At 38.9% G+C, this 13205-nt stretch overlaps 1 protein-coding gene across 1 annotated transcript in view; it reads left to right on the top strand.

Moving 5' to 3' along the window:
- The window catches only part of TECPR2 (tectonin beta-propeller repeat containing 2), a 38548-nt gene that overhangs the window by 23597 nt on the left and 1746 nt on the right, over positions 1-13205 (top strand). Inside the window, exons 17-19 of the mRNA XM_026050406.1 lie at positions 1769-1917; positions 11562-11703; positions 12986-13135. Coding sequence (XP_025906191.1) covers positions 1769-1917; positions 11562-11703; positions 12986-13135 — 441 coding nt within the window. The remainder of the gene's footprint in view (positions 1-1768; positions 1918-11561; positions 11704-12985; positions 13136-13205) is intronic.

The raw sequence follows: 13205 nt of genomic DNA, 5'->3' as shown, positions 1-13205 counted from the left end.
GGCCTTTGCATCTAGTAAATAATTTTGTTTGGGGCTCCCCTATCTGTATCAAGGTTTCTAAATGCAGTAGAATGACCCTTTGCTTTCAACAATAAGCGATGTCTCTGAGTCACACCACTCTTCATAATCAGCAGATGAATGCATGACCTTCTCCTGAGGTAAAAACAGTAAGTGGGAGGCCAAAACATTTACACAAGGGCTGCATTTTTGAATATCAAATTGTACTGTAGACGTAAATAATACCAGCTCTGCCGAGTAGGTGATATGTGATTCCATGTTCGAGTGCTCTGATGATTATTTGGCTCAGAAGGGCTCAACAGCTGAGACATCATATGATAAGGCCATTACTGCTAGTCATACCTTGTTACAAGGAATAATAAAGTTGTGACCAAAACTTTGACTTTAGCTGAATGTCACACCTCTGCTTGCAATAGAAGGTTATATACTAGGTGTTCTTATTCCAAGCAATAGAAGTTCTTTTGTATAGCGTGGTTATTTAAGGCACTGCTAAATAAAGTGAGGTGAGGTAAGTTTTGAGGTAAGTTTTCATTCAAATTCATTTGAACCAGAACGTTAAATAACTTTGGTTAATGAGATCTGTTTGCTGCTACAGTTAACTAAAAGATAAAGTCAAGTGGCCCTGTTGTCCCCTGTTCTATCTCTAAACAGGTCTTAATGACAGAGCATGTTGCCTTCAGCAGAAATAAAAGTTTAAACTTGCACTCTGTGAAGTTAAATTGCATCCCCTCTGTAAGGAATGCTGTATGTGAGTCACTTTGCAGAGGTTTGTGGCCAGATTTTACATCCCTGAAGAGCAAACTGTTACCAAGAATGGGATATCCCGAGCAGCGCTGACATGTTCAATAACCAGCCTATTTTTAGAGTCGCTCGCTTGGCGTCTGACCAGATCATTCCTTCTGTAGTGCTTCTGTACTGGTTGGGTGTCTCTCTTCTTATAACATGTTTTCCGTTGCTTGGCATTGTGTTGCTCCAACTCTGGAGAGGGAAAAATAACATGTTAAATGCACTGCATCATATGGTTATTTTTAATATGAAAGAGTAAGAGTTCAAGTTAGTAGTTTACAAGTTCATTTTAATCTAAAAATGTATACCCCTTTAGCAATGTTTATGATGTTTTTATGATGTTTCTGCTGTGCTAACTTAAGATTAAAATACTGCTGCAGTTTTGAGAGATAGGTGGCATAAAAATGTAATGCTGAATATAAATCCATTTGAAAATCAGWCTCTCTTATTTACAGATGTAATGATGGTATGTTAAAATGTTAATCTATATGCTGCATTATTTTTAAATTGCTGTTAGCATTAGGAGTGTTCATTGCTGAATGTTTAGATCATTTAGTATTTATAGATCAACACCATTGAAATTCTATAAGCATGACCAGTGATAGGGAAGTTCACATTGGGTCATGTGCAATTTTGTCTAGTCACTGATAACATTTGTCGTGTAATTTTTCCCCAGCTTGAATTCAGTTATTTTAATAGCATAATTTTAGTGTGCTTTATAAATGACAGGATCTTATGACCAAAACATTTATTTTTAGATTAAAACGAAAAATATCTCACAGGCACAAGCTCTTGGATTTATATGGTATCTGGTGTTTTTTCTTTCCAAAATTGTATTAACTATTCATAACTTTTATGTGAGTATAATTAAAATGAATTTAATATGATCATGTATAAGTAAAAGTGGTCATTATTAGACAACATAAAAAAAATAAACATTGCTAATATGTCCCTTTATCATTAGGTGGCATAAAGCTCATCAGCTTGGCCTGTGGCAATCAGCATGTGTGGGCCTGTGACACCAGTGGTGGCGTTTATTTCCGTGTGGGAACTCAACCTCTTAACCCAAGTTTGATGCTTCCTGCATGGCTAATGATTGAGCCACCTATACAGGTAAAACAAATTCAAAATATTTTTTTTCTTTCCAAAACAARTTTWAAAAAWATATATTTTTTTCTTTCCTTCTTAATGAAAGCATGTACATTTAGACTTCTAATAACATAGCAGCTTTATAGGTGTGTAATAGAAGACAGGCTTGATAGAAGGCAGGCTTAAATCATATACCAAATACCTCCTGCTTGTATGCCAGCCAAGAGAGTAGGTTGGCAAACAGGACCAAGCAGAGGGGATGGGAGGACTCTACTCACGGGGCATTGCACTGAAATGCCTCCTTCCCTTTTCCTTTATCCTCAGCCCTGTCAATCTTGGATTCTTGCCAGTGTGCTCTGCCTATTCGGGCACTTACCAGTCTCTGGTTTATAAGTGTGCAGTACAAATGCAGCTCTGTTCCTGCCTTGTTCCTGGAATGAGCGTGCTTGATAGCCTCTCTACCTGCCTGCTTAGAGGAGCAGAGCAGAAAGAAGTCTCCTAGAGTACCCTAGAAGAGTCTGTCCTGAATGTGGAGAACGGACAGAATGTTTCTGACTGTTATAATCACCTCTTAAACCTCCTTGCTGCTCTCATACTTTGTAAGTTTAATGATAAAATGAGTGTAGTTTCTGAGCCGTGCATTGGGACAGCTGTAGTAGAAATGACCTCTGACTACTGATTTCATTCTTTGCTCCTTGGCATGAAGTCACTTGAACTGTCTTCTGATCTCGGGTAGTACCACTGGGTGTGTTTGCATACTTGATTTATGTTTTACAGCATTACAGAACTTCTCTCAAAGATTTTGAAACGTATGGAACTTTTGAAAGGTCATATGAAGAAATAAAAGTAAATCTGTGGCAGTAGAGTTGCAATAGTTTGTTTTTACATCATTCCATTTCAATTCTGCTTATCTCTTAACAGCTAATGWTTAGTGTCTTCTGCTAGTCTTAGCGTGTAGCAGCAAAGTAGAGGAGTTGGGAAGCAGGAAATAAATGTGCAAATTTGCATCCCATCAGTTAGCACCGTGCTGGGTAGACTAATCCTCTTGCATGTGGAATGTGGTGACGCAGAACTTGAGAAATGGCAACTTGTTTGGRAGAATAGCAGAAATGTGTGTTTTGAAAAAGCTCCAGTATCACTTGAGCAATGATTCTTGCAGCAGGACATAGGTTATRCTGCTCGCTCTGCGTGTGCTGCAGGTGGATCTTTCTTATGTCATCTGTAATAGATAAATTTTGCCCACTACCGGGGGAAGGGCATCAGGAAGAAGAGACTAAAGACACAAGTGATAGTGCCTTCCTTAAGGGTATTATTTTTAATGTATTTTACTCTRTTCCACCATGTATTCCACTTACCCGAATCTGCCATTAGACAGAGAATTATGTGACTTAAATGCTTCATTTCATCCTATAAGCTCTTACAGATGGCTTGTTTGTCCAGGAAAAGAGCCTGAAATAGCTGCTTCACTACCCTAATGCTATTTTGCTGTCACTGAGTGGATTCTCTATTTCTCTATTCCTTTGCAGAAGTTGATTAAACTACTTAATACAGGCCTGTTCATGAGAAGTCGGGGTGCCTTGTAGTTTATTATGTTGCAGTCAGTTGCTTTCACAGAAGATCTTTAATTGGACCAGSTTAAAATCAGTATTCGCTGTGTCCTTCCAAGGAAGCTGAATGGTGTCGCTCTCTGAAATTRCAACCTTCTGAGACCCAGAGCATTTCCAAATACTAACTTAGTATTTCATCAACAAATGTAATGGATAATGACTGAGGAGTGTTCTGTAAGCAATATGAGGTTGCGGTTAGCAGCTTCTCACTGTCCCTTGATTTGCTTTGACACCGCTTATGCTGCATTACAGTACCTTCAGAACAGCAGAAGTATTATAAGAATATCTGTGAAAGATTCAGTCCTTTTCTGTTTGAAGAGGGAAATCGAAACTGCCTCTCAGTTGCTTCAGGTACCAAAGCATTCTCAAATCGCATGGCATCCATACTTGGTTTAAAGTTTCATTCCCTAGTGAATGTCAAAACTGATATGACTTGTTGTATCCCAGATCTCATGACTCATGAGAAGCTTGTGAGGAGCTGCAGACTCTGCTTTACCCATGTAGCTCCTTGTTAAAGGAGTGCTGTAGGTGTCCAGCATCTAGCAAAACTTCATACATGTGTTCAGAGGCAGTAGTTTCATATAGATTTTATGCTCAAGTCCATTACTATAAGTTCAGTCTTTGATTCTTGACAGGTGAGCTTAATATATCTATATTTACTAAAATAGCTCCCATTTGTTACTCTTCCCTGTTGCTTATGACTGCAGTATCTTTTCATAGTAAAACCTGCATTTTATGTTCTCTACTGTCTTCTTTCACCTCTATTTTATCCAATATTTTAAAACTGATTGTGATCATTACAATATCTCAAGCAATGGTAGTTGATACATAGACRTTTTCTGCRCTTCAACTAGTCTCTTTTGCAGTCTGTAGTTARGTCACTYTTTGGAAGSTGCTTTAAGGATCTTGACAAGACTGATCAGAGTCTTTGAAATGATTCATATGCGGAAAACAGGCAGTATTTTTCATTCCATTGTTGTTATGTAATGCAGAATTTTTATATACTCTAGTGTATCTCTCTATACACTTGCCCTTAATTCCCATGAATGATCAAGACACATAAAGTTTCTGTGTATAGTTATTGTAAAATATGTATGTGTATTTATAAAGATTTCCTGCTTTTCAGATGTCTGTCCTAAAGAGTTAATTTAAAATTTGAATATTAAAAAAAATACTTAAAACCATTTGGATGGTAATAGAGTAAAAGTTAACCAAAAGTTAAAAATTATCTTCAATTAAAAAATTGCTTTAAAATTTCTCTAAATGTGGAATACTTTTCCTCTAAAGAACTCTTCCTACATTTCAGCTCTGRTTTATTTAGTTAGTTATTTTTAATTTCCCCCTGCACCTACTGAAAAAGTTGCAGGGGCAAAAGCTGTTTTTGAGGAATACTCATGTCCTATGGCTCCTGCTTGAGACAGGCTATAGAGCGTAGTCTGAGAAGGGATAAAAAATAAAGATCAGGGCAACTATTTCTAGTGACTCACTAGTCATCTATTGCTTGTAAACGATCAGGTTCTAAAAATGGTTTACATGTTTGACATGTTTTATTAATTTCACTTTCTTACTTTCTACTCTGTGCTCATTTATGACCAGAACTTCATGGAATGAAAGGCTTGAAAAAGCTATCTTGTAAAATAAAGAAGTTATGTAAATATCCCTGTGATTTATCACCACTGTGGAGAGAGAGAGAGATTTGTTTAATGAGATGTTCACTATTTGGTCACTGTATAAACCTGTTTGTTCTGTCTAATTGCTTGGGTTGGCAAGAGAGAACTGCTCAGCAGAGGATGTCATAAAACGGTCCCTTGGAGCTTTAGGCATTTCAGGTTAAGAGAAACTTAACATAATGTTAAACAATCTAATAATCTAGTATAAATATAAAATATTTTTTCAGCTTGATATCCTAGCTGATAGAAGATATTTAGAATTCTTGCTGTTCTGGGAGGGACAATTTTCTTTTTTCMTGTACAAACAGCAGAGGAACACCACACAACTGTGGTCTTTCTGTACTTGTGCTGTGCTTTGAATGGTTTTTAAGACCAAGAAGCAATAGATAATGACACTTGAAAAGAAATGTAGTGTGTTTTGATTTTTGCAGAATAAGAGAGGTTTCAATGCCTGGTATTTCCCTTCATCTGCTTCTAGTGTCAGGAGTTTGATTTATGCCTTTTAGATGACTGATGACTTAGAGGAAATGGTTGTCACTTCCTTTGTTGCCTTTCTTCTCCTTAAATAGTTCTGTATATCTTACCAAAAACTTAATGCAAATCTGAAGACTTCCTTGCCTTTGCACTCTTTGGTGAAGTATTATTATTATTGAGGCCCATTTTATTAAATCCGGTGTCATTAAGGTCAGTTCTGTTCCAAATGTTACAGGAAGAAGTGAGCATTTTTTTTTCAAGGTCAGATTTTTTTCTGCTCTTTCTAGTAGATCAACATCAAAGCTGATCAACAGAGGGTAGAATTAATCTGTTGAATGCATTGTAATTTTTACTTTCAAGACAGATGATTCTGTTTGCCAGGAAAACTGTCTCTTTTGGTGCCTAATCCACATAACTGCTCATTTCAAGTCTGCTTTTGGTGGTACAGAAGAGCTTGCTTTCCTTGACTAGTGCACAGATGTCCTTGTAGCTGCTGCAAGCTCTGCTTCAAAGTGCTGAGGCAACATAGGTAAGAGAGAAGAAATAACTTATTTTAGTAGCTCATTTCTATTTAGCTTGGAGATGCAATACACTCATTAACCCTTTAGGTTATCTGCAGACCAGACTAGCAAATCTCCTGTCGCATATACCCTTAGTTATGTGAGGCCTCATGAAGACATTAGTAAGGGGTTCATTATTTTCCCGGAGGTTTTCTGTTATCAATAAGATGTAGACCAAAGCAATCTTTGGCAGGATTCAGAGCCGCTGTGTCTGGGTGAGTTMCAAGTAGCTAGAGGAGATCAAAGCTCCTCTTGCAGTGTTTTGGTTAGCAGCTTTAGAATCCCGGGATATCTGTTTTTCACAGCTTAAAATGTATGTAATCATGGAAAACATAACTTAGGTAAAATCGTAACTGACGTAAAAGAGATYTTAGTTGGTGAAAAACACACTTCCAGCAGTTAGTACAGCCCCCTCGCTCTGATTTTACTGCGGTTCAGTGCTTATTGTGTTGCCTTTTGTTGCTGGTTAGGAAAAGTGATGTCAGGGTATTTGGGGTTTTTCTGTGTAGGAGTTTCAGCCTTCCAGCATTTGTTTTAAGGCATTGCTGTCGTCATGTTCAGAAAAGTGGATGTGTAGCCTGTCACAGCTGATAGCAATTGTTATCAGCACCAGAAGGCTGGGATCACAAAAAGCACGCCCAAACTCTGAGTAGAKGAACTTTCTGTTTATTCCACTTGAAAATACAATCTTGGTAGTATATTTACTCTTTGACAAGACTGACATTGAAAGCACTTGTGGGAAGGAGAATGTTCCACTTTCACACATTTATTCTGGACTAATAACATCTTCAAACCTGGACTCCTTCATTGTGCCCATATTTCTGTCAACTAAGACACAGTTATCTATTCATTTAATTATTTTGTTTCTCCAGAGATTAAGAAACATATTTAACCTTCAGTAGGGTATATAAAATAGCTAAAGCTGCAATTCTGAGAGCTTAGAATTAAYAATATAGTGTGGCCAAAGGGGAGAGGTCAAGAAAACTGACTTTCTTTTTGACTTCTCTTCTTCATTGTGCTAGCTGGATATGAGAGATCTTGAGCTTGACTTCCGGAGGCCAGAAGTGGTGGATAGAGTCATGTGGTAATTCAGAAACTTTTGAGAAAAATGATGCTCCAGTTTTTATTCAATAAATAATGTTCTTTCTCTGACCGTTATATGGCAGTGCTCCTGAAAAACATGAGACTTCCAAGAAGGCCAAACATATATTCATAATCTTTCCTCCTCTTCTATTTTGTCTTGAACTTTCTTGCAAAGGGAAGGGGATGCTTCGTTTGGCAAGTTTGTAATTTCTGCTGCTTCTGAAACTCCAAGTGCAAAAACATTTTTATCAGTGCTGATCTTAGCCTGCTCCTCAGGCTTTCTTGACACCTGTAGTGCTGAAAGTGCTTTATTACTTTCTTTCAAATTGAATTTGGAAAATAATGTGCAAATAGTTAGGCCCAGGTTAGGGGGTCTCTCTTTAAGTTATATTCTTTATTTGTCTTACTAGTTAGCACAGTCTGAATGTCTGCTAGTCTTCAAACTAACCAGGAAAGCCGGAGCTGCACACACCATATGAGAAATCTGTCAGATTTTACATTCTTACAGACTGGCCTGCAAGAGCTGAAAACATTTCTGATTTATCTTTTGAGGAAAATTTTCATGCTGCTTGTTGCTACTAATCACTGTGGAARGGATAGGATTTGGACAGACTGCGTATGTTTTGTTTAGTCTTCCTCATYCTGAATATTTGGAAAAGAGATATTGGAGGTTTGCTGATACGTGAACTCTCTACTGTCTGAAAAGTGACATGGAAAATGTTGAGATGCTTTTGAGGGTGTCTCTGCACGTGGTTCCTTTCCCTGTTGACAAGGATATTGAGCCAGAGTGGTGTGGGTTCAGCTGTGACTGAAGCAGTAGTTCAGAGGGGAAATGGATTGTTTCAGATTTCTACTGGATTTTGATTCACAGAATCACAGAATGGTTGAGGTTGGAAGGGACCTCTGGAGATCATMTAGTCCAACCCTTCTGCTCCAGCAGGGACACCCAGAGCAYGGGRCACAGGGTGGCATCCAGGCAGGTTTGGAAGACCTCCAGAGAAGGAGGCTCCACAACCTCCCTGGGCAGCCTGTGCCAGGGCTCTGTCAYCCTCRCAGTGAACAGACACATTCCTTTGTGTACACRAAGTTCTTCGGCTGAAGCTTATTTCTGTCAGGTTTCCAGAAGGAGTACAAGTGACTTCCACAGCATTAAGAAAGCTAATGGGCAAGGTGATCAATGTGTTCAGCACAGACAGTATTTCCTRATGTCATTTAGGAGTTGGTCAGTCAGGTGCTTCCTGCAAACTTAGTTCATTTCTATCAGCATTGTTTTTTCCTCAAACTCTTGGACTGAGTGAACAAAATGTGTTTCGGTGCTCATCTCTAGCAGATGATACAGATGCTCATGGTGCAGTTTTGTGTGTGGAAAAGGTTAGAGCTGGCGTGTGTGGCAGCACGTGGCCGCAGTGAGAGTCTGCAATGGCAGCTGGTAGAGGAGAATGGGCAGCCTGGTAGCTCAGGTGCAACAACAGAGGACACAAGAATCTGGRTTCTGGTTTTGGCTAAAATGGGCTCTCTTGAGGTTGGGTTTCAGGTGTTTGGGGTGTACCTTGTTGAAAAATCTTCTGGGTTGTCCTGTATGTGAAAGGAAAACAGTGTGTGGATTTTTTGTTGTTTGTTTTAATATTACCCTTTTTGCCTTTATTATATACCTTGATATTACCCTTTAAATTGAAAACTCTTCAGTAAATTACACTTGTGACATATTTAAACCAGCTGGGAAAAACCTATGCTGAAATGATTTATTTTTGAAATATGGTAAGCACTTAACTTGCRCAGATGTATCTCTTTACTGCTGCAAGAAAACTCCATTCAATCTTGAACTGCATCTGTAATAGTTCTGTTTATTGTGGCATTGATGGCAAAATACTAAAGTCCATTACGATAATTAGAACTTGCTGCAAATGTAGAGTGCCTGAGGTGTTTCCAGTAGGATTGTGCCAGAAGGGATGCATGTTGTCATGTCAAGAAAGTAGTGACTCAGTTGTATTCACCTGCTCTGATAGCCCTGAAAATGTCTTATCATAGATGACTTTATGCTTTCCAGGCCTAATGTGCTTAAAAGTTTTGCATCAGACTTTAAGACTTAATCTTTACTTGCTTCCTAGTGCTATATTCCAGAAGCTGCTGAATATAATCATGTCATTAGCTCTGCTGCCAGTCATGTCCCTTGCTGTGTGTTTCACACGGGCAGAAAGTTGCAGCGCGGTATTTTCTGTTTGGAGCTTTGGATGCTGCCATCAGTGTCTTGCCTGGATGCTGTATGGGGAGAGCAAGGGGAGGATTGTGCTGCTGATGACAGTTTATTGGGGCTAAGGAGCCTGAGAAGGGAAGCTGAAAGTGAAGCACCCAGAGGCATAGCAAAGCTTCAGGAGGGGACAGGAGCTTACCTAGAAAGACCACAAATGGGAAAAACTTCTGGGCAAGCTGGCAGAGATCTTAGAACTGGATTGTTTCCATTTGCTTCTTACATACATTAGCACTGCGCAATTGGGTAGATGTAACTGCTCCTAATTTTGCCTGAGGCAGCTTTCATATAAAAAGCTATTTAGCTGTGGTATCATACAACTCCCTTCATGCTCCACTCACTCCTTTGGATATTTTATCTCCTTTCTTAACTTCTGCTCTCTATAATCCTGCAGTAACACCCAGGCTTAGGTACCTGCTGTAGGCACTCAGTTGGTCTTTCTGATTGGAAATACTCTTCCAGTTCCTCCTAAGGAAATTTTTCTAAGTAAAGGAAGGATTTTTTTCTGAGCAAATGATAGAAGAAGAGAATGGGATCCAGACAGGGAGAGTCAGAGCCAAAGTAGCTGTGGAAAAAGCCAAATAAAAAAGGGAGGGTAAGAACAGGTCTGGAGTAAAGGATGAGAGTAACTTCCAGCAAAGAGGCAGCAAGACCAGAGGAGAGAGTTSGTTTCCTCCCCGCTCTGTGACGTCCTCTCAAGTGACCGAGTATGATAGGCAGCCTTTATGCCTGTTTGTAGTCCTCTGATTTATTATACTGCCAAACAGCAATCTGAGAGCACTTATGTAACTAACACACTTCCTGTTTGTAGTCCTCTGATTTATTATACTGCCAAACAGCAATCTGAGAGCACTTATGTAACTAACACACTTNAAAAAAGAAAAACAGGAAAACTCCAGTGTAGCCCTTGGGTCAGCCCCACCCCAATACCGGATTTTTAAAGGCAGAAACAAAGCAGAAAATTGTACGTACATGGAAGACGCATCAGGTTCATGGTCATGAACTCATGCRTGCCTGTAACTGTGGTTATGAWTTCACAGGTTTGTATATGGGGAGCTCAGATTTATTTGTTCCAGTATTGATCGTACTGAAAATTCAGCTTGTGCCTCTGAGACTAAAGCCAGGAATTGAGGAATGTTCCTCTGTAAGACGCAGCCTATTTCAGAGCATCTCACCATCTTGCTCAGTGCCACTTTAAGCTGACATGGTGTTAAATATCCTTCTTCTCATCTGTGTTTTTCTTTCAACATACATATTTTTCAGGATATTTACAAATCTGTTGGCTTGTGTATTTTGCTACAGAATCATCACCTTTATGATGTTTGTGAAACATTGTGTCCAGTTACACTGTTTTTGGACAAAAATCCATAGAAACAGCTAGAATATTTTCTGGGAAGAGAATGGGAAGAATATTTCCCTTGGCTTGCTGGTACCTAATATTGTAGACATTCTCTTTCAAATGTGACAGTTTCCATGCTACAGTGGTCTTAGAGTCCGGGTCTTATTCTTGTAGAATGGAATACTGAGAAGAAAGTAGATCACTGTGTCATTGGAAAGATGAGACATTTAGAATTTAAAAATGTGCAAATTGTATGTTTTTAGTAGTATGGGGCAGATTTAGATATGTTAGGAAAACTGTCAGATAGGCATAAGGAAAAATACTGCGCTCCATACATTTCAGTAGAAGAGTTTTCACTTCAACTTGTAGCTGAAACTGCCTGGTTAGTATAAAAGACTTAAGCAAATATATTAATACAAGTTCAGAAATATTGTACTTGGATACTGAACAATATGAATCAACTTCAAGGAGCATTCGATCAAAATTCCAGATCATTCCTTTTTGCTAAGGAAGAGGCTGACTTTGTAGAAAATTGATAACCTTGTACAATGACAAAATTAGTCTATTTTTTTTCCTTTAATCTCTGGTAAATATTTTACTTCTGTTGCCTACTTCTGTGCGGAAGAAGTGTTTTGTATTTAAAGATAAAATAGTACAAAGTTTAAATGCTGTGCTTAATTTTTATAGCCAGTAGGAATCAACTTGGTCAGCATTCATTCAAGTCCAAATGATCAGATGTTATGGGCAATTGATAGCAAATGGAATGTCCATGTACGAATTGGAATTACAGATGAAATGCCAGTAGGCACTGACTGGGAACATGTACCAGGTAAAAATCAATACATTAACTCCTTGTGCTTTCTACCATATTCTCAGTCGTTTATTCTGTGATTTGATTTTTAATTTGGATATTGGACCATTGCAGTGTTTAAATTCAGTAATATTTACAGCAATCAAATATGCTTACTTAGTAGAAAAACAATAAAGTGTTTGATAATGGGTTATCTTTGAAAGGAGACTTGGACTTCCCTCCCCTATCCCTTACAGTAGTGGGTATTTACCTGAAGAGAAACGTGACTTTGGGGTGAGCTTCTATTACGTATTTTTTTTTCCAGGCTGCTACCACTGAATTAGGTGGTGCACTTTCCTTTCAGCTTGTACTAAAGCCATGTTCTTAAGGAATATAAGACTACTTAGGAAAGTTTATTTAAATGTGACAAAAAATGAAGGTCCTGTCCAGATGTGGCTAATTCTGTTTTAGCCTATTATTTATGTGTTATGTATTTAGCCTATTAGCCTCTCAAAAACCTAATTCTGTTTTGCCCATTTTGCTGTTAATCCTGTATGCTCAGTGCGTTAGGTAATCACATTTTGGCCTTGCCTGTAAATAAAACACAGTTGTCTTTCTGGTTAACTGTGTATCAGCGCTGTGTGCTTTTTAAGGATGTTTAACTGCAGAAATTCCTAGCATTTCAGTTGCAGAATACCTGCTCTCTTCTGAAGAAGAGGGAAAAAAATCTAGAATACTATAATTTGTCTAAGAAAAGCTAAGTGGGGGACCATTCTCTGCACAGTAACAGAAGCCAAGAGGCCCTAAGTGGGTCTCCGGAGGTTGTACTTGTGCAGACYGGTTGGTGCTTGTGGCTGTAGCCCCTAAAATGTATCCACACTGCAGTATTCTCATGGCCCGTAGATGCAAGGCCTCCCAGGTCTGCAAAGAACAAGCCTTTTTTGTTCTCAAGTGTTKTATGTGTTGCAGGCAGCCTGTGGGCTGCACTTCGGGAATCTGGGCTTTCCAATATCCTCCTTATATAGGGCTAGAGGCTCAGATTCTCATAGCATCTACTTTGTTCATTGCCTTTATATTCAATGCAAGGTAAAGCATAAAAAGGATTGAAGAGACAGCCCAGGACTTAGAAAGCCATAGGGAAAGCAAAACCTTTTGTGTGTATGTGTGTCTTTTATAATGAAAAGTGTTTCTCTAGTATCAATGTAAGGTTATATAAAAGTATTTCTGACYTGCTGTCTTCTCTTACTGAACTTTCCTGCAAGATTATTTAATGTATAAGAACGCAGATCATTATTCCCTCCTCTTGTCTGATTGTCTTTAGGGCTTCAGGCTTGTCAGCTGGCCGTAAGTACAAGAACAGTTTGGGCACGCTGCCCGAACGGGGACGTCGCCCGTCGATACGGCGTGACCGACAAGAATCCGGCGGGAGACTACTGGAAGAAGATTCCTGGAAACGTGTCACGCTTAGCAGGCGAGTTGGTTCTGCGTGGCAATCCAACGTATTTGTGGGCTGGGTTTTGTGCTGGCTGCTTTGCCTTATG

This window comes from Nothoprocta perdicaria, unplaced genomic scaffold (genome assembly GCF_003342845.1).
Source record: "Nothoprocta perdicaria isolate Ctin4 unplaced genomic scaffold, notPer1 scaffold_69, whole genome shotgun sequence".
Taxonomy (NCBI): Eukaryota; Metazoa; Chordata; class Aves; order Tinamiformes; family Tinamidae; genus Nothoprocta; species Nothoprocta perdicaria.
The sequence above is the reverse complement of the archived record's forward strand: the minus strand, read 5'-3'. Positions and strand labels throughout refer to the sequence as shown.